A 21,756-nucleotide genomic window follows, 5' to 3' on the forward strand; every position below is an offset into this window, starting at 1 on the left:
ATGAAGTAACATAGCGCTAAATAGATGACGAAATAAAACAATTTTTGACAGTTTTTTCAAAAAAAAAAAAAAAAGGTGGAGATTAGTATTGCTAAAAACTTAGCCAGTCCCAGTGCAAAGCAAAGATGAAACCACAGGGCACACTGCAGCTGTACGGCATGGTAATTCAGCCATTCAGCCACAGAAGATCAATCTGTCCTTCCTGTTTCTGTCGCTTACTACTTGTACGTCCATGGGTAAATGGTAGTGGTCATTTAATTTTCTCTGCCTTGATTTACCCATCTGTAAAATAGGCAGGAAAGCATATGCTTCTCCCTATGCAATATGTGAAATTAAAATCACCGATATTTACAAAATGCTTTGAGATCCAGGGACAGCGGGACTTGGTTTTCACACAAGTCCTGTAAGAGTATGGAGTATTTCAGTGCTGTTATCTTCTGCAGAAACATTCCTTCCTCAGAAAAGCTTATGTTACAAGAAGATGGTTGCTTTCCCCTAGTAGGAGCAGGATGACTAAGGTCTGTGGTGAATCTGGGGCTTTTTTCTTTATCCCTCAAAATGTTGTTTGGAGTTGTCTGAGTGCAAAGAAGAAAAATCCTGCAAATATGTGTAAACGTTTACAAAAATAAGAACCCAAAGCATCAAGGGCCCAAAGAACCCCCAAACCAGTACAACATCTCATTTTCTTGCTCTCATTTCTCTAAACCAGCTAGATAGGATTCCCCCAGAATTTCCTACATTTGTTGAACTTTGACCTGAGAAACTTCATAATAAATTTTTCCCCCAAGGGTTATTTTTCATGGAAAATGTTAAGATCCCAAGAATAATAGTTTTCACAACAGTAATTACAGAATCACACAGCTGATTTATGTAATTTGACAAAAAGTTATGACTCGCCTGGTTCAAAGGGGTGTGTCAAGCTGTACGGTAACTGGTGATGTGAATTTCTTGCAGCATTTGCACATTTGTCCTTCTATTATTCTGGTGTCCAATTCAAGTGTTTTTGTTATGTTTCTACATATCCAGGGTGATTCAGATTATGGCAGTGTTAAGTTTCTTGGAGCTTATTTCCTGTATTCCCTTTTCTCAGTGAGAGTGTTACAAAGATTTGACTCACAAGCCAGGGACAGGGAAATGGCTGTGAAAATGCCCATGTGGCTTTTGCAGTGGGAGAACCTGATTCTGCTGTGGGGTTTATTGTACGCATGCGGCTTTGCCCATTTTTGGGCAAGAAAATGTAAGAATGTTGATTTTTCAAGATAGGCTGAGATTCAGTAACCGGAGGCTGACAGTTTCCATTTTTAGCGGGTGAATGAACTGAGATGCTGTCCCTGTTTGTCTGACGTAAGAAAACAGAGACAGAGATGCGTGGTTCAGTTCTTGGGTAGGGGAGAGAAAGAAACCAGGGGAGGAAACTTTTTTGACAAAAGACACAGAAAACCACTTTAGCTGTGGTTTAGTATTGGAAAGGCCTGTGCTGCCCTCGCAGAGGTAAAGCCAAAATGGAGGCTCACCCACGGCCACAGCTTGGGCAACCTCTGGGTTTTCCTGCGGGTGGGAGAGTGGGCGCGTTGGCAGGCCACCTGCTCCCCGGTGCCCTGCGTGCGCAGCCAGCGCCTGCTCTAAAATTAAACAACGGAGAACCAAAGGCCGCCCACCTGCGAAGGCTGCCGAAGGTGCCAGGAGGGGACGGGACGGTGGGCCGGGTGGTGGGAAGAGGGTGGTGGGTTTGCCCCCCGGCCACAGCTCCACGCCAAGGTGCTGTGCGCTCCCCCTCTTCCTCACTGGTTCGGTAACCCCCAGCATCCTAGGCCTGCCCCTGCTCCGCTCCCCCCACCTCATTTTTATAAGTTTTATAAAGGAGAGAAAGCTGTTTTTGTTAACATGCTTTCGTAGCCACTGGCTGATGGAGTCCTCTCCCACTGCACAAGGTACGAATCGTGGTTGAAATCTTCCTCCTTCCCAACGGGGAGCTTCACCTCTGCCCTCTTTAGAAATGTCTGAATTTCTTCAGATTGCTCTTATACAACCAATTTCCCCCTCCCACACAGCTTTTAGCATTTCTGGCTGTGGTCTGAGCTCCTGCATTGCTGAGGTCCTCAAATGTCCGCACCAAGCGTTGTTCCCCCCAGCACGCGGGCTGCCGTAAATCTTGTAAGGTAGCAGGAGAAAATGTCCTCCAGTTGAGTGCTCATGTACCTCCAGCTCTGAGCAAAACACGTATTTCTAGTATTACATTTTGCAGAACGAACTCTGGCTGAGTGCTATATAAACATGACAGGGAGAGGATTTGTTTATCAGTCTCATAATATACAATACAGACAGGGAATTTTTTATTTCTGGCTCCTTCCTTTGTGCCCTGTTTTATTCTTGCACTGGCCATTGCTGAAAACTATCTGAGCACAGCCCAACACCACAGAGCACCGCAGGGCCCCAGTGTGGGCCAGTAGCAATAGAAATGTTCAAGGACCATGGCAAAGGCTATTCTGAAAACTACTGTGATTGTTGAGTTAGTCTGAAATTCTTGCCACAACAAACTTAAAGGACTCAGTTCTCCTCCCAGGAACCTCTTCTGGCTTCAGAGGAGACATATTAAGGATGAATTTGTCTCCCAAGAGATACTCCGGCCCCAGAGTGTCCCTGTGGACACACATGCAACCCGCAGGCAGTCTATAAAGCAGGCCCAGGGAGGTTTGCACGTCCCTGCAAGCCCAACAGGAAGACACTGCTTGTACGGTGGCTTCACCCTCCGCCCCAGCAGGCCTGGGGTCCAAATCCTCTACATTCAACTTCCCCTGGCAGCACGGCCTCCTTTCTGTAAGTTATACCCCCGGCAGGCAACTTTTTAGCTACATCAGAGGAAGTGATTGTTCCGATGTGAAGTCATTGCCTTTTTCTTTCTGTTGCAGGGCTATCCTAATCCTAGCCTCAGTCTAAGCCCAGCAGAAGAGTCCTGTGTACCAACGATCTCTCATGGGATCTCTGTGGGAGGCCTCTGCTTGCCTCTCATTTCAGTAAGGGCAGATGTCCTGACCAGTCAGTCCGGCAGGCTAATTCACTGTTTCATATGCTCCCTGTGTAACTGAAGGATAGCCAGCAGCAGCATCCCTTTCCCTTCGCTGTCTTCACACGCCTAATTTCATCGTGAACATGTCTTGCTGAGTGCATAGCATGGAATCAGACTCCAGCTCTCAGTAAGACGTTGCTACTTTTCTTTCCCCCTCTCATCGAGGTGGAGTGCTAGGGACCAGATCAGTCACCAGCGTAAGGCCACTGATCACCACGCAATAACTTCAGGGATGTATTTGACTCCAGATAGCTCATTTCCCCAAACACTCTAAAATTTGGGGTCCATTTTCTCAAGTTGAAGACTACCACTCTTCTGCTCGGGAAGGGTATAAATGAACTGTTCACCCTAAGCGGGAATGCTGGCTGTGTCCAGGTAGAGATGGCAGGAGGAATGTATAGGGTAGAGGAGAAATGTCACATCTGAGTAGAGAACAAAGAAGCAATTAGCAATGGCTATAAAAAAAAGTCTCCTTCTTCTCAGTGTGCTGTCATCACGCTCGTCAGCCTTCTAGTGTTACAGTTACAGGTTTCCTGGGAACTGTGCGGGTAAGGCTTGCAGACTGGCAGGTCCGTGTGATGGGGGTGATGGGGGAGAAGCACATAGGTTCTTTCTCTCCCCCAAGTGCAATATCGTATTTCACACCTGTCTTCTGACTGACCAGGGCATGCTGAATCTTTGTCTAACCCTCTAGGTAGCCCTATAAAGACTTTGCTCTCAAATTTTAATCTGAAATCTTGCAGTCCGAGTTCCTCTACTGCCGGCGACACCCACCCTTAGGCTGAGACCTGACCTTCAGCTAATTGATCTGAAATGAGTGATCTTGCCACCTCCTCACACGCTCCCCTGGCTGCACAGTCCCACCCGTCCTGAGTGCTGGTGTTGGCACTTGTCTGATCTTCGCAGGAAACAGTTCAGGACTGCAAACCCAAAGAAAGCTAACCCTACCCAAAAGTGATTAGTTTTCACACAGTTTAGCTCTCTGAACTGGCTTTGCCAGGGTGATGGGAATGCCACGGCCAACGGAGCGCACCACTGGGAATGGGAGGTGGGATCCTTTTTCAGGGGCTCTAGCAATTGGATCTGTTCTGTTATAAACGTGTTGAGATAAGTGCCTCTAACTCTTGATGGCTGAGTTGCACAAGCTGTACAGGGATGACGCAAGAGTGGCTCTTTCTGAAGTACTCAGGATTTTCATAAAGACAGGCTCACTTTCAACACAGAATGTCATTATCCAAGCACAAATGGTACATGCTATCCTAGAACCCGAACAACACTGCTGAAGTCCTCTGGGACAGGGACACTGCTTGGTTTGTAACATTGGATTGCTATTGTGCTAGGAAATGGCTGAATGAGGGTAAAGATCCTACAGCACTAGAAAGCACAAGCTGGCTGTTGCTCCAGAGGCAGATAAATATATGCCCAAGCCAAGAACTTGTAAGCACATCACAGCCTCAAGGCACACATTAAAGTCACACAAAAAAACCCCAGAAAAATAAAAGTCTAACCCAGTTGTGAACACAGTCACTGCATTCCCTCATCAGGGCTAGTCGGAAAGTGGGATGTGGGAGATGGAATTTACAGTGGTAAGTGGGACTTTCCATTTGCTTTATGGGCATTTTGGAAAAGTCCCCACTCTCAGGTCTGTAACTGCCTGTCTAAAATCTTCCCATTGTAGACCTGGTCAACCTAAGCACTTGTAGTAAATTATTCAAAGATTAAATTTTTTTTTCCCTTGCAAGTTGCTTGTAAACCTATCTTGATTTCTGCAGATGTACTTTGCATTCACAGTATTCACCAAACAGCTTCTGCCAGCAAGTTGCAGTATAGGATCTGTTTTCCAGAATGATTATTTTATCTACTTACTCTTTCTACTTTTGGTGTATGAATGAATCCCTAAATGGTGAGGTATTATTTCTGCTCTTGTCCCAGACGATTGCAAATTTTTAAGCCAAAGAGTAAACTAAAAAAAGAAAGAAGTAACAAACAACATATAGTCTCCTTTGCAGTATGAATATGGATGACATTCATCCAGTGAACATCCTTTAAACATAACACCCATTTATACTGAACATAACACCCATTCATGAATAAGAAAATACAGAAATACAAACCTAATAAAACTCAGGCGCCATTTCAAATCAGCCCCAATCTCTGCTCCATTTTGCAGTATTCAGCTGGGACTCTGACAGATTTAGCTGTGGTAATGTGTGAGTGTTACTGATTTCAGCTGTCCACACACTTTCCCTTGGTTACTGCGACTGTGGTGGGAGTGGTAGAACGGATGTTGTCTTAGTAGCTCCCGTTCAGTGTCTGGTACATTAGCTTAAATCATCAATGAAACAGGGTTGTGTTAAGATGCCAGATTCGAACTGAACTGCAGCAGCTGAGGCACGCAGTTAAACAGATTTAATGGTTCTTTTGCCACTGAAAAGAATTGTCTTGTATGGCTCCCTCCCCCTCTATCCCCCCTGCAAATCTCTATGGAAAGTGGCATGAAGTAGTGCAGATAAATCAGCCAGACCATGCCTATCAAGCCATTATTCTATTCTAATTTGTAAACTTTTATTTCCTGAATTAAAAAGGGATAGGTATCTTGTTGGGCTTTTTTTTATTTGTTTCTACCTCAGATGTGTTTTCCTAGTCCAGCTCTCTCAGGATATACTCTCCTATATCTCACCAGATTACTGGTCTACCTGCTTTGGTTTCTTGTCAATGGAGATACTTTCTCCAGGTGAAACTTTCACTTGGAAGTCATAAATAGAGATGTCTGATTAAAAAAAAATACAAAGCAATTCATGTTAAAGTCTTCTCTTTTAATAGGTAAACTAATCTTCTGAATTCAAAAATGTTAATTCAAGTTAAAGTTTCATCTTTTGTCTTAGCCCTTCGCTGGCTGGTGTAGATCTGGTGAGACTGCTCTACTGCCTTGTGGCTTTTTTTTCATTTCAGCATCATTTCCTTTTAGCATCTCTCTGTGCACAGTTTGAGGTTTTCTTAGCCTTCCTAGAAGTCGGAACTGTAAAATAGAGTCCATTGAAACATACTGAGCAAGAGAATTTTTGTGAGGGAGGAAGCATATTAATGTGAGCTAGTTTTTGCTATTAAAAAGCAGTCCCAGCTCTCGCTCATGGACAATTGGCATATTATCTTTTCTAATGAAAAATATCACTTGCATTCTGGTCAGTTACTGTGCTGTTGCCTGTAGGCAGCTGAAAAGGGTATTTATTTTTATCCTGCCATTGGCCTATGGGATTTGAAAGTACTTCTTTTAGGTTGCATAACTGTAACTCTTGTTATTGGTCATAATATTTTCCTGACATCTTCTCAATGCTTGCTCCGATATTTGACGTTCTGACCTGCTCTGGGAGATGGTAAATTCCACAAGCTGGCTACATGCTGTGTGAAGGAGCGCCTCCTGTTATAGATACTTCTAGCTTTGCTTAGTGAGCTCTTGTTCTCATGTTATGGGATGAGACAAAAAATTGGGGACTGAGCAATTTGCTTTAGAGCTTTCCTAAATCTCGACCACCTCTTCTACCTCTTTTCAATTCCAGGCTAAAGGCTCGTATTATTTTCATTCTCTCGTTACGTGTCAAACCTGGAAGGGTAAAAGTTGTATAGGAAATGCAAGTAGGTGCTGTGCAACTGTTTTGGACACAGGACCCACTCCACATAAATATAAACTCATTTCTGTATTGCGCCATCGTTAACTCTCATGGCTGTTCGTGCTGCTCAGTACAGGAGCTCCTGCCAAGCAGAGCCACACGTTACCGCCCCAGAGTGGGCAGCGCACGTTCCCGCAGGGCTGCTCATAAACCCACAGCTGGAAACTCTCAGGAAAACACCTGCTCTGTGTTTGGTGCTCAGAACAGGGACTCAGTGGAGGCTTTGAAAATGTGCTTTCAATTGGAAGACTTCCTTTTTTTTTTTTTCCCTTCCACTGATCATTCCTCCCTTCATCTTCACTTCTCAGGTCATGTCACACCAGGACCCTCTGCTTGTCTCAGGTCCATGGTAATAAGTATTGCTCTTTCCCTCACCTGCCAGCACCCTATATTTCCTGGTTATAAGCATACAGGAATCTGTGTGCATTTGCCTATATTTTGTATTTTGTAGTGGCTTTGTAAAATCCCCGTAAGGGGCCACAAGGAAAATCTCAGTAGGATGATTTTTCTTGTGGGAACCTGTGTAGAGGTGGATAGAAACACCTCACATCTTTCTGCTCTAGAGACATATATGTATGCTCTTTTTCATTTTTTAATGTTTTAACTCAAGGAGCTGCTGCCTTTGGGGCTTATTCACTTCTGCTGAGGATCTAACTTTTGGCTGGAAATACTAAGGATCACTTTTGGCTCTTCATTTAACCCCAAGATGGGTCGAAGGAGAAAAGTTTGACTACAGAGAAATCTAGAATCCAGCTTTTTCAGAAGCTTACGAGTATTTTAAGCAGTGGAGTTGATTTTTTCACCTATGAAAACTGGATTACAAATCCAACATAGACCTGAAACTTTCCATTGTATGGAAAGGTGTAAAACAGGAACAGTTAACCTGGGTTTACATAAAACATAATTTTCTTGTCCACTCTGCTCCCCATCCCCAATTCCTGACCTACAGATTTCCATATATTTTCTCTTTTTAACTAGCTCTAGGAAAGCCTAGCTTTTCTTTTTCTCCATCCTCAACAGCAACTGTTTTCACCAACTGCCAAAGCTACCTATGTATTTTCCTTGGCTATCCTGTCTCTTATCTGAGCCCAACTATGTTAGGGTCTTAAAAAATGTGCTCTGCACCTCATATCTCAGCTGAGGTACCCCTACCTCTTTCTCCTTACGATCTGCAGGATCAGGAAGCCTCACTCTTTCTTTCCGTTCTGCTTATCCTCCTCCGGGATAATTGTCCTGATTATTTCCTAGGGTATAAAACTTTCCATTTGAGTTTCTTTGAAAAGGGCCAAAGAAATGAAAAAAGAGACCACCCCCCAAATGGACTTCCCCACTTTTGAGTTTGAGGACAGCTAAGACCGTTACGGAGAGAAAAATCAGCTGCAAAGTTTGGACGGTGTTGCTGACTTTCCCAGGGCTGGAAGCCATACCCTAGGCAACGCTTCACCTTCTCCCCTTCTCCAGAGTTGTCTGAGGTGCAGATGTGGACTTGAACTCCTGAAATTTGGCAGGTGCCTGTGATCTGGGGTTTTGATTCCACTTCATCTCTAACATTTTCTCTTTCCAAACCCTTGCGTAGTTGCCCTTTCCTAGAACACATGCTGAGCGCCAGAAACACCCTTCTTAAAAATCACAAACACTCAGAAGAGGAACACAGAGAACTGAAAGAGCTTTATCAAGAAGTTTTGTTTCTCTATAAACCCTGCATAGGAAACCCTGGCCTCTGCGCGCCCTCAGCATTTGCTGTATTTATTTCTTCTCCTCTTCCCCAGATTGGGAGCACTTTTTGCCAAACAGAGAGGCTTTGTGAGATGAGGAACAGCTCAGATTTTTGTAGCTCGTAAAGTCTGTGCTGCCTCCTCCTGAGAGCTGAACGCTAACTCTTGCCCCTGCTGCCCTCCTTCTCCAAAAAAGCAGCTCTTCTTAGTAATCCCCCCTCTTCTTACTCCGTTCCTTTTGGGAAAAGGCTCATAACAGCTCATGGCAGAACAGGGCAGAGATCCTGTCTCTAGCTGTTCTTTCAAAGGCAAGCAGCGGAAAAAAGCAGCGCTGAGTTTTAAAGCGAAATCAGCTGCCAAAGCTGAGGAGCGAGTGACAGGAGCGGTGGCTATTTCCCCAGATGCGGGGATCTTTCCTCCCTCTTTTCCCTCCCGTGGGTATTTCCCCAAGCTGGACTCACTTGGAGGTTGATGCTCTCCCCTTCTGAGGCCATCCTTTTGCCCTCGGGTCTCTCTCTCCACGGACGGCGCAAGTAGCCGAGGACTCTGCGCTCCCGGAGCCTCTCCCGTCGCTGGACCGGGAAGCGCAGCTGCTGGAACAGACCCGCTATTCATCTGCCGGCTGCCGGCCGCCCGCTTGGCATCAGCTGGGGGGCGAGAGAGGGGGTGGCACGCCGATTCTTCATTGTCCGGGCCGTCTGTGGAACAAGCGTCCCTCTTAGACTTTCCGTGACAGTTGTCTTCATTACGTGTCTGCGCTACCTCGCGGCATCCAGCTGAGCCCCATGAGCTCACTTGGGCTGGGACTCGGTGATGCAGCCAGTGTACCAAGAGGTTCCTGGCATAGGCTGCACAGCCGTTGCAGTGATCCTGATCACTCTTCTCTCCCCAGCACACATCAGAGCTACCCTGTGCATACGCATAAAAAAATAACCGTTGAAGAGATTAAGTCCAGAAAGTTACGCCTGCTAGCTGCGCCTGCTTCAGCAAAGATGTTAAGGCTGAGAAAAAGTTTCCACTTTACTTTGTTTATAGACACTTCTCATTTTTTTCCTCAGTCAAAATGCCCTTCTTTTCCCTTCCCCAGCTCTTTTTTTAGCTTGAAATTTTTATGGCCCATCCTAGCCTGAAGCAAATCTTGCTTTTTGCTTAAGCTGAAACGAACCAAAACTGACACTAGAATGGAAATGTATGCAGCCAGAATCAGGTCGCAGTGTAGGAAAATAATTTGCGTGGAATCCTCAGGCAATAAAAATCAGTGAGACTCTCTAGATTTCAGAGAAACTCTGCTACTTTGCACTACCTGCAGATCCAGTAGGCTTGCTCGGCTTTTTAAAGGACAGTTTCTGTAGCATAGACAATTTATGGTAAATAATATATTCTGTTTAAACAGTTTAGCCAAATGCATGTCGTAGTACCTCAGCCTTAGGAGAGGTGCTGACACCTCTGTCAGTGGAAAATGCTGTTGCATCGCTGCTTCCCAGCAAAAGGCCTAGTTTTGCAACAATACCAGCGCTTAGTACTGCAGTTTCATTTCAAAGTGCTGATGACTTTAGCCTCCCTGCATTCGTCCCAAATAGCTAGTATTTTGACCTGCTGGAAAGCAGCTCTGCCGAGAAGGACCTGGGAGTGCTGGTGGACAACAAGTTAACCATGAGCCAGCAATGTGCCCTTGTGGCCAAGAAGGCCAATGGTCTCCTGGGGTGCATGAGGCAGAGTGTTGCCAGCAGGTGGAGGGAAGTGATCCTGCCCCTCTCCTCAGCCCTGGGGAGGCCTCCCCTGGAGTACTGTGTCCAGTGCTGGGCTCCCCAGTACAAGAGAGACATGGCGCTCCTGGAGAGAGTCCAGCAGAGGGCTACAAAGATGATGAGGGGACTGGAGCATCTCTCCTCTGAAGAAAGGCTGCGAGAGCTGGGGCTGTTTAGCCTGCAGAAGAGAAGAGTGAGAGGCGATCTCATCAATGTGTACAAGTATCTGAAGGGAGGATGTCACGAGGATGGGGCCAGCCTCTTCTCCGTGGTGCCCAGCGATAGGACAAGAGGCAACGGGCACAAACTGAACCACAGGCAGTTCCATCTGAACCTGAGGAAAAACTTCTTTCCTGTGAGGGTGACAGAGCACTGGAGCAGGTTGCCCAGAGAGGTGGTGGAGTCTCCTTCGCTGGAGATATTCAAAACCCGTCTGGACATGATCCTGGGCAATATGCTCTAGATGTTGGAGTAGATGATCTCCAGAGGTCCCTTCCAACCTGAACGATTCTGTGATTCTGTGATGTCACACAGGAAAGCAGGACTAGGACACAGCTCATTTGCCCCTTAGGCTGTGGCTCCACAGCAGCATAAGCCAATGTTGGTTAAGGGTGCTGCAGTCTCGCCCAGCCCAGCCCTCACCTGTGGCCTCTCTCCTTGCGCTGCCATCAGTCAGGTGGGAGCTGATCCTACCAAAAGCCCAAAGCTAACCTGGGACAAGGAAAGGGGCAGACGCACACAGTTGCTATTGAGAAGGGCTTCTGCCGCTGTGGAGTGGTCCTGCCTGCTCAGAGACACAGTAACAAAGTGGTAACATCTCTTCTGACGAAAAGATAAGACAAAATCATCTTTTGGACCAAATCTGCCTCCCCGGCCAACAGCTAGACATCCACTCTAAACAAACAACTTTCTCCCTAAAATGTAAAACAAGCTACACTACCTGGCTTCTGTATTTTGTAATGTTTTTTCTTCTAAGGCAGATAGGTCTTAGATTTATTGTAATCTTCTTCTGAAAGAAAACAAGACAAAAGGATTTTGGTTCTCTTAAAATACAGTCACTGCTTGCTTAAGTTTCAAGGAGGCTGATTTTACAGTCGCAATGAAAGTCACCTTTATGGCTCCTACACATGAATGAAAATTAAGATCCCTGTGCCTTGTTATCACTGAAGTGACTGTTGTTTGGATCCTACAAGGGAAAGGGAGGGGCAAATGCGGGCTACTCACTCCCACTCTTCCACAACTTATGGCTTTTTTTTTTTTTTTAATATAAGGAACATTTAAACCAAAATGCAGCTATCTTCTGCTGTTGTTGTCTAGACATCTGATGGGAATCTATATGTTGACTAACAACTACCTGTAAGTACATTATGGCAGAGATGCTAATATAGATTATTACCTGTTTTAGTTTACTTTTCTCAGTACAGTCTATAAAAAGGTGCCATGGTTCATCAGTTTATAAATAAATATTGTTTATTAATGCATAATTTATACTGGGTGGGTGTTTGCTGTGTTTCTTAAAGCCACCGTTGGGAGTTTGTGTTGTGCAGGTTCTTTGTGAACAAGTTTCCAGCAAATGACCTGTGAAGTCTGGCCAAAGTTTTTCTGTCCCTAGATGTGCCATAAGCATCAAAACAGGTTCAAAATATCTTCTAGTGGTCAGATGGTAATGAAGCATCTAGCATTTTATTTGGTAGATAAACAATTATTACTGGTGCAGTAATTTCACACAAGACCACACGATATATAACAATGTTCCTTTATAAACTAGTTTTACTTAGTACTTTATCTAAATGCTATGCTAGATTTTTTTTTTTAACACTCTCCAGAGAGGTATTGAAAAGAGTAATAATCTCTCACAGTGTCCTCAGAATACCTACAGAAATCAGGTGAAACTTACAGTAACTCTTGTGTCCTTCTAGACACTTAAATCAAACCAGGCTCCCAATTCCCTCTCCCAAGATAGCATGAAAGAGTCTTTCTGTGAAGTGTATTAGTAGTAATGGCTGTATCAACCTCCCTTGGAGTGTCTGGAGCCAAATACATTAGAATGAAACAACTTCAAATGATAAAATGTCTCTTGGAGATTGTTTGTGTATGTCATATTAATAGCAGAGCTCCGAACCTGGAAATGTGAGAAGAGAGGGAAGTGGGTTTATTTTCACTTGAATTGTAATAACTGCCCAAGAAAAGAAGGAATGCCTCAGTGAAGAAATTAGTAACAGAGACGTACTTACTATTAAATCTGATTACAAAGACAACAGACAAATTTTTCAAACTATCTTTCCAGTATTTGTTAATTACGACATAAAAAAGTGCCATTGTAATGGTCCAAAGATTAAGACAGAAAATGCAGCACAGTTTCTAAAAGAGATTATGTGACATGAGTGGCAGCACTCACTAGTTTTAGACTCAGTGACCCCAAACCTTCCTCTAGTCTGTGTTTATAAAACATGAGAGAAGTGGGAGACCTCCAAAACTGGCTGTTCTACTGGATGTTGCTTTGATTAGAGAACATAAGGAGTCTTTTTAATAATGCCTAGTAGAGATGGACAGGAAAAAGAGCATACGGGGAGCAGCATTTCTTGAAAGGAGGGTGAGGAGCATCTGGGTCATGAAGAAGAAAAGTATCTGATTTCCCTTGCAAGATCAGCCTGCACCAGCTGAGTGTGGAGGAGAGGCTCTGTGGAGCAGCCGCCCTCACTTGGGAGGAGGGCGGATGGCAAAGCTGCTTATTTCCACCCCCGTCCTGCTCCCTCCCTTATGCCAGCCAAAGTGCTTGTGCAGCCACCCAAGAAACCAGACAGAAGAATTAGGTCCAGCTGGAAAAAAAATTGCCAGGCTATTTTTCTGGCTGGGATCAGTTCCCTGACCTGGTTCTGCACATAACTGCACAAACACGCTGGCAGTAGGGAGGGTGCAAGGCGGGAAACGGAAAGAACATCTGGGAGTAGAGAAGGGTGGGGACAAGCTGGTTCAAGCAGCATTGCTGCTGAATGCGTAACCACAGCGTTGCAGTGCTGGTGCCACCAGTGGGGCTGGCCTCTGCAAAGGGGGCATGGGAAGGAAGAGCTGAAATCCTCAGGCCTCGGCACGGGTCAGTAGAGACTGCTGGTAGCTGAAAGTAGTCCATGCTATTCAAAGACCAGTAGAAGAATTGCTCTTCCCCACCGCTCTAAGGTATATTGTGGTGCCCTAGAGGGAACCATAACCAGGACCACAAGGGTTTCTGTAGAATACTACACTTTTAACAGGGCAAATGACAGGGCAACTTCACTTCTTAACGTTTCCCATGACTTGATTTTTGTGTTACAATAGTGGTCTGGTTTTTGTTTTGTTTTGTTCGGAGACTCCCCTCTCTAATTCTGGGCCATCAGTTTACTATACCCAGAAGGAAAAAGTGCTACTGATGCATTATAGGTGCATTCATCTTATTTTCTGAGAGGACATTAAAAGAGCTCAATTTGTTTAGCCTTACAAAATGAAACTCGAGAGGAATACTGCTGCCATCTGTGAATACACTAAGCAGGATCACCAGAGAGACAGAAGCATTAGCACAAGAACTAATTAATAAATTGGCCAAGAAAAAATTCGAGGTTAGAAATAAGAAGGTTCTTGGCTGCCTAAGTACTGACGTTCCAGAGGAGCCAGTCAGTGAGAGTAGAAAGGACAAGGGATCGAACCAGATTTACGATGGAGTTTGCTCAGATTATGGAAAGGATTATCTGAAATGGCTGCCTGTGACAGCCATAGACTGAACCTGCTAACCCAGTAAGTGCTTTCTTGTCCCAAGTCCCACTTTCTGTATTCCACTGGTGGTTTTCCTTGCAGATCGCAGCTCAGTAATATTGCAGTACCTGCCACTGCAAGAGCAAAGGCAAGCGATTAGGTAGCCGAAGGCCCATTTTTTGGTAACTAATTTAGGTCTTTCAGTGTCTTTCAGTGAATGGCAGGGTCCTAAACCCTGGTTGGCAAGACTTGTTTCTAGTTCTGCAGAAGAGAACCGCAGCAAGTGTAGTTTGGTGTCTGGAAGAGTAATAATCATAAGGAAGGCTCTGGGGATTTAGAAAACAAAGATGCAATTGAATTGGGGCAAGTATACTTCTAAAATTCTCCCTGAGAGTGATGTGCGAAATGAGAATATGTGAAAACTTACTTAGATAATAACTTGTTCAATTATACAAAAACAAGTCTAGAAGAGATTTTAGGGGTCACCTAATTCCTTCTTCTGCCCCAAGAGCAGTGGGTCATTGGTACCTGCCTACTTAGCACAGATATTGCTCCAGCCTGCTCTGAAAGCATTCCAGCTGCACAGTCCACCCACTTTCCAAGGAAACCTATTCCAGGGCTTCAGTATCACCATCCTTACTGTTAGAAATGGTTTTGCTAATATCTAATCAAAAGCCTTTTCAATGAAATTTTAGCCTGTTATTCTTATCCTCTCCATGTGGGAGAGAAAGATTATTTCCTTCCTCTTTACTGCAGCCGTTTACATTTTTGAGGACTGTTATCATGTCTCTGTTCAGTCTTCTCTATATTTAAGAAAACAAAAATTCCTCTACTCTTTCCTCATAGGTTATATTTCACAGATCTCTGATTGCTTTTGTTGCTCTCCAGGCTCTTTGTGAGCTGAGGTATTGGAGAGTTTTGCTCTGCTGGCGGCCTGCATTCACTTAGCACAGGTGAAAGCGGTCATAGGGGGTGCAAGCTAATAAAGAAATAATCTTCTGTGTGTTTGAACTGATAGTAGGAGTCTGGGGCACAGACTGTAATTTTTGTGGGGTCTGACTCAGAGTGAATTTTCTGTCTGTCCCTGAGAGAAAATCACTGCTTCCAGCTCGGAGGCCAGGATAGATACTAGACAAGAAAGGGATTCTTTCAGCAGCATTCAACTTTTTAAAAAGTTGTGGTAAACCACAATCAGAGAGTGAGAATGGAGTAAAGGTGGATCAGGCTGTAGGGAGCCGAAGGTCACCTCCTGAGCACCAGCTGAAGTTCATGTAACTAAGTAGCTACTGATAATTCCCAGAAATCTGAGCAGCCCAGTATTTGCTTTGGTTCTCTGCTGAAGAATTTGGAGTGGTAAAACCACATCCCATTTGGAGAGTAGTTCTTCAAGATTGAATGCTCTTTTCTAGGTGCTAGGCTGTTGGATTTTTTCTTCCTTAGACAAACACCTGTTACTGGAAATGCAGATTAACAACATTAATTTACCACAGGCCTGGCAGGAGAAGATATCACTTAAGAAACAAGGAGCACAGTCAGACTACAGCCTAAGTGGCACTTTGTTGAGAAGTGGACAAAGAACTCGGTTTTTCAATCCTTATCTTGCACAAAGGCAGGTACGTGAAGTTAAAAAACAGTTATGTGCATTCAATCTACACCCCCTTTTCTTTAACACCTTTGCCATAGCCTACAGAAGTTAGAGGCTGCTTCATGCTCTTTTTCAGTCTCTCTAGTTCAAGACACATGGTATGCTTGAACCTTTTTTGAACAACCGTGAGTCAGGACATGTGCACACACCCCTGTTACATGATCATTGCTAACAGCGTGGTCTGTTAGAGAGCCTTAATAAATTCTTCCTTTCTGAGTCCTACAGTGATTACCCGAACATCTTCAGTGATACTTCTGAACATAAAATTTGCTGCTAAGTTTCCCTGTGGATCTCCCGACTGACTTCAGTGCTTACCGCCTTGGTCCATAATCTGACTTTAGCCTCAGCAGTGTTTCCTAGCACTGCTGTGCCTGGCAGCTTTGAAAACCATTTTCCAGGGTAAAGTTTGGAAACTTTAAGACTCCTATTACATGCTCATTTACTTTTCTTCTGGAAGTCCCCTCTAAATCTGGCCCTTGCAAAATGGGCAGAATATAGATCTGTTCTCTTTCTTACTGGTACTCATTCTAGTGTTCCTGAGTCTCCTGGAGTCTTTCCTGAATCTGACCCTGGTAGCAGAGCTTGCCATAGACGCATTTTGCATGCTGTGAATGAACTTTGCAAAGCCTCCTATACGGCAACAACATTTCAGCCGTAAGTCACTTTCCTAAGGGTCTGGAATGTGAAGCTCAAGCAAAATCATGGATTACTCTTACTCAGATATCCAGAATATTCAAATCACTGCCATTGACTTCAGTAAGAGTTGAGTACAGTTTGCAGAAAGGAACAAATCCTCGGAAAGGAACAACTCCTAGATTCCCTCTCTTGTACTCTCCCTACTTACAGTGCCCAGCCCTCCACCCCCGCCATCTCTCTACTAAATGCTGCAGAGAATTGACCCAGCGGTAAGCCAAGGGATAAATCTGGAAACTGTATGTTAATAGCATTCCCTTTTGCCGCCTTTGTTTGTTCCCGTCTTAATGCCACACATTAGATACAAAAGAAACCCTCCGACTCACATACTCTCTCCCTTCCCCCACCTCTGCCCTCCTGACAAAGTCCCCAAATAAACCTTGAAGCACACTCTCAGTTATAAAACCTCTAATCAACGAGACAGAGGAGCTAGTAATATGAAACCCTTTGCCTCAAGATCTTAGTGCTTCTTAGTGAACTTCAGTCCTTAAGTCAAGTCTTCTAGCTGCTGTTTGCCTTGATGTTCATAGACTACAAAGTCAAACAACAGAGAGCCTGAGTAGGTTATTCCTCTGTTTACAAAGCAAGCAGTATACTGATACCTGGAAAAGTGGACTTTAAAAGGGCATCCTGAGGTAGGAAGAGTCCTAGAGGACCATAGGGAAAAGTAAGGAGAGACTTCGTACCTGGAACGTTGTCCTCAATGGGCTGCTTTGCCTCCAAGTGCTGATAAACTGCAGACAACTCAACAAGCAGTGACTGGGAGGTAACAAAAGACATCATTTGCAAAGAAGTATTTTACAAGCAAAGTATGAAACATGTGGAGGACAGCTAAAGTCAGTACCTCCTATAAAGCCCCTTTAAATCCACAGAAAGTCATCTTGTCTGTAGTGAGCTTTAGAGCAGCTCTGAAGGGAGACAGCAGGGGAAGGGCAGATTCCAGCACGGTTTGAAATGGGAGGGAGAAAGAGGGGTAAAAATATAGGTACAATGAGACGAAATTAAAACAGCAGCGCTTGGCAATTATATAAAATGTATTGCATTTTGGCATCATGTGCCCGGGAAGTGGAAGGCCTATATTTTCATGATAGTCCTAATTTGATATGATTTAGCCCTTGGAAGTGAGCAGCAACAAGAGAGAAGAATAGATCTTACAGTGGAAGGTGGTATTAGGAAACTTAATGCAGCTATTGTGTCTCTGTCTTCAATGCCCTTTTGCTTTCCCACTGCTGGATTCCAAGGGAAGACAGAATTTTCAGCCTCAAGAATGATTTCAGCACAGGCATTTATGGATACACCATCTAGGATCTCGCAGTGGCAAACAGGGGTCTAAGAGATTTTAATTTCTGATGTCTTCAAACAGTTCGGTTAATAACCAGCTGAGAACTGTTTCCTGTTTAAAAGGCAGTCTATTTAAATTGAATTGCCATGTGTTACAAGTGCTGTTGTGACAATGCCTAAAGCCAACACCAGAAATACAAAGTACAATGATGTATATTTTTAAGAAGGTCATGTTCCTGAAGATTTTGTGTTTAGAGCCTTATCCAGCCCTCCTTGCAGTCAGTCGAAAGATGTTCTCTGACCTTAACTGGCTCAGGACCAAGCACATACCAGTCCAATAACTAGGTGCAAAATATGCATCTGTTTGCTCACAAATTCCCCTTTTTTTGTGCTGCAAATTGTAAATCAAAAACTTGTGCTTAATCTGCTTTGTCAGGTACCATGCATTATGTGGTGCAGACACAAGAGCTAATAAAAATGTTTTTTGCTATAGCTTTGTCACTTCCACAGCATCTGTGACATTTGTATGAAGCCCTTTTAAAGATCTTATGCAGTAAAGTTTTCTAGTGGAATGAGAGAATCTCAGCCCTGACAGTGAGTCTTACTTGATGAAATCACTGGTCTCTACAGTTTTGATTCTGAATCAGACACAAGTATTTCATTGGTGTGGTTCCAATGGTTTTGCTGGAATCTCTCTGATTTACACCCATATGAGATCAGCATTAGGCCCGAGCGTTTTCATTTTTCGTTTGTTATTCTTGGCCCTGGTGTACTTTTACCGCTGTTGAGTACAGTGTTTCTAAAACACCAGATGTGCCTGTGAGATGAGGGAATATCGCAAAGAAATAGATTATAGGGATTCACTAAACAAAACACGGTCTGCTTTTGTCTCATAGTCTGAGCTTTTACACCAGTGTAACTATTTATTTGTGCAGGACTATTTCAGATTACAGCTGGGAAGTGAGGTTATAATCCTTCCTAGTATAAGTACTTTTATTCTAATAGCTCCTTATCAGGATCATTGTGCTAAGCTCAGTTCCAGCTTTTATTGGTCCCTGAATACACAACTGGTCCCTGAATACACAACTTTTGCTGTAGACCTTGTACAAATTCTGGATTTCTAATCACTTTTATGATATTTCAACCATGGTATTACCTACCAGTTCCAAAGTATTATGGACTTGGTTGCTTTTTCTCTACAGGCTAAAGGAGGCATAACTCAGTTCATACCAGTTAAAACTGGTGAGAGATCTAAACCTGTCCCACCATAACCAGAGTTTCCTTTGATGTGGCAGAAGGAACAGGTTCACACCTGCAAAGTGCTGGCCACTCCAGTCTTAAAAACAGCAAAGCATTAAACAAAGTGCTGAGCTTTAGGTGCACGAGTAGCGGGACCAAACGATCCTTCTGCTCTTCAATGCGCTCAGCCAAGCCTTGTGTGAATGTGGAAGCCAAGGCTATGTGTGTTCACCTGGATTATTTTGTGCTCAGACCTGTGGCCTCGCTGTAGCTGGCTACTCACAGAGTTGTCTAAATGGTCTGAGGCTCCTTCAATGCGTATAGGAGTTATTGCGAATTGTTCTCACCCGTCTTGAGGTAAGTCATTCACTCTTGCAGTTAAAGATCAGGTTGCAGGTAAAGGAAATTAATGAAAGGAAAAAAACAACCAGAAAGCACCAACACTGGTATTCTATTGTGTATTCCATCAGAAATTAGCTTTCAGTTTTTAAGGGTGAGCTGTTGCTAAAGGACTGTGTCTTTAATTAGTCTTTTGGGATGAGAAATGTTTTGAAACATCTCTTAAAGCATTGAGAGTCATGCATGCAGCAGGAGTAAACTTAATACTTTAGAGTCACAAATTTGCCCTCATTTATATTTCCGTACATGTCCAAAACTTACCTCAAATTAACACTGGTATGATGCCAGAACGTACTCCAGTCAATGTCCACTTTCTGCTGCGCCTGCTAAACTGCATTCAAGTGAAGCAATGGGAGGCAGATCCAGCCCTTTCTTCCATGTGCATGAATGAAAGTACTGGTGTTTCTGTGCAACAGCCTGTCCATCCTGTTTGAGCTGTGAAACAGGGGTCTGCCAAGACAGAAGGAAGGGGAGAAAAGGTGCTAGCCTTGACATCAGCCTTCCTTCACAGGGATCCATAACTCAATTCTCTGGCGGAAAGCAGAGAGCTCACAACACACACCTGCCAGTGGTTTTACATCAGTATCATCATTCATTATGTCTGTTTGTTCAGGCACAAATTATTTTTATGATGTACTATTGTTTTCTGTACATGGAAAATGCACGTGGTGTTAGTCCCCTTCATCCTAAAGGAAAAATTCAGTAGAAAACAGGGTTGGCAGTTCACAGGGCAGTACTTTCTTTTGAGCCAATTCCCACAGTGGTATTCAGCAGGCAGAGTGTTTTGCAGGGTGGTGGCTTTCAGCTCAGAGATAAAACCAGGGACTTAACTAACTGTGTCACTTTTTGGAAAAGTCTAAATCTGTCTTACCAGATAACATCCTGGATGGGTAATTAAATCATTTCTGTCTAAAATTCCCTTTTAGTTTCACTAAGAAGTTGGTATTCACTACTCTATGCCTAGATCCCTAAAGTAATATATGCTGTCTGACTAAAAACTGCCTTTCATCCTAGAGGTGGCTGAACTGCAGTGAGCAAAATGCTCTTTGTACATATAGTAAATAATTAGCTGGTGAGGTTCATTAGGTGCTTTGAGATCTTTGGATGAAAGATACAGTTTGGATGTCAGTCACTCCTTGGCAGGAACATATGTAGGCTGTGGATGATGGGCAAGGTGAGAATGCTGGGAGTGCTGAAAATCTAATAACATAAGCTGGAGGCTTAGGGGAACTATCCTTTCTCCTCTTTTCACACTCTTTATTTTTCAATGTCAAAATGAAAATGCATTTTAAAAGGGTTTTATATTATATAAGTAACAGGTGCCAAAGAGAATCAAAAACTAAAGTCATCTCTCTAGCCATAGTGCAAGAGGAACTGTAGCTTTAAACAGCTTCCCCTTTACATCGTCTTCCTCAGGGTATTTCATCCAGGACCCGAAGGGGTTGCTCCAGGAGCAAGAGATGACATCATACCTGTGCTCAGGTTTATTAAAGTCTGTTAGGGTGATGGCTTTGTGATACGGATGTTAGAGTGACAGGTGACTGAACGTGTGCACTCCAGAAGTTTTGAGGGCTTGATCAAAATGCATTGAAGGTAATGGAAACATCCCTAGTGACTGTAGTTTTCATTCTGCTACCATGCTTGTGCAATTTAAAATGTTCGATCTTTGTGCTGTAAAATCCTCCATTCCGGTAGGTTAATTATGCATCAGGATTCATTTACAAAGTGAATGGGACTCCGCTTAAGGTGGTAAATAAAATAAAAGCAAATACATTTTATTTTTCAGTCCACCAGCTCGTGCTTAGTTCTAGGTGAAATTCATGTCTTGAAAAGTGTCAGGCTGATGGCCCAGGCACAGGAGTCCTCCTTTTATCTGCAGACACTTATTTCAGCAGCAGAACAAAGCCTCCTCCTTACTGATCCCTGAAAGCACATCCTCATACTGAAGAGACTTCAGATGGCAGGTCCTCTAAGTCCTTGATCTGTCTGCCTGCCTCTGTAACAAAGGTGCAAATCTGTGATGGTGCTTTTTATGATACGCTTCTCTAGCAGAAGCTCGACTGGGAGTCTCAGATTGTCTCACAGAAAACAACGCTGTTTGCTATTATTATTCACTGGCGTTCTAAAAATAGACATGATTAGATTAGAATAGCTAGAAATGCACAAAAATGGTTTAGAATGCTAACTGTTTCGGAATAAATAGATTTTTTTTCCAAATTAAATTTATTTTTATGCTAGAAAAAAAGTTGTTCTCAAAGGAAAATTGCTTTATTTTTTTCGTTTATCCATTAACAAATATGCAGGGGTTTTTTTTGGACAAAAAAAGCCTGGACAGCAGAAGCCAAGAAATGTGATAACAAAAGCGTTTCTCACAAGCATCACCAATCTTGGGGAAACACTGACTATCATACCTGATTACATCAGGCATCTGTGACTGCCCTTCGTGTAGGAGTTGCAAGGTCACTGTGACCTAAACAGACAAAGAAGAATGGTAGTTTTTTCCTAATATATAATCCATAGCAAACATGAAGGGTGGGGGGGTGGGATTATGAGCTAGAATGATAGGTAGCCATTT

At 43.7% G+C, this 21,756-nt stretch overlaps 1 protein-coding gene across 1 annotated transcript in view; it reads right to left on the reverse strand.

Annotated features, from left to right (window-relative positions):
• The window catches only part of NINJ2 (ninjurin 2), a 61,195-nt gene extending 41,615 nt beyond the window's left edge, over nucleotides 1-19,580 (reverse strand). The window contains exons 1-3 of the mRNA XM_068947008.1: nucleotides 19,443-19,580; nucleotides 16,949-17,021; nucleotides 8,912-9,359 (exon numbers count right to left, since the gene is read on the reverse strand). Coding sequence (XP_068803109.1) covers nucleotides 8,912-8,944 — 33 coding nt within the window. The 5' untranslated portion in view covers nucleotides 8,945-9,359; nucleotides 16,949-17,021; nucleotides 19,443-19,580. The remainder of the gene's footprint in view (nucleotides 1-8,911; nucleotides 9,360-16,948; nucleotides 17,022-19,442) is intronic.
• Nucleotides 19,581-21,756: the final 2,176 nt, after the last annotated feature.

The sequence above is a fragment of the Struthio camelus genome, chromosome 1 (genome assembly GCF_040807025.1).
Source record: "Struthio camelus isolate bStrCam1 chromosome 1, bStrCam1.hap1, whole genome shotgun sequence".
Taxonomy (NCBI): Eukaryota; Metazoa; Chordata; class Aves; order Struthioniformes; family Struthionidae; genus Struthio; species Struthio camelus.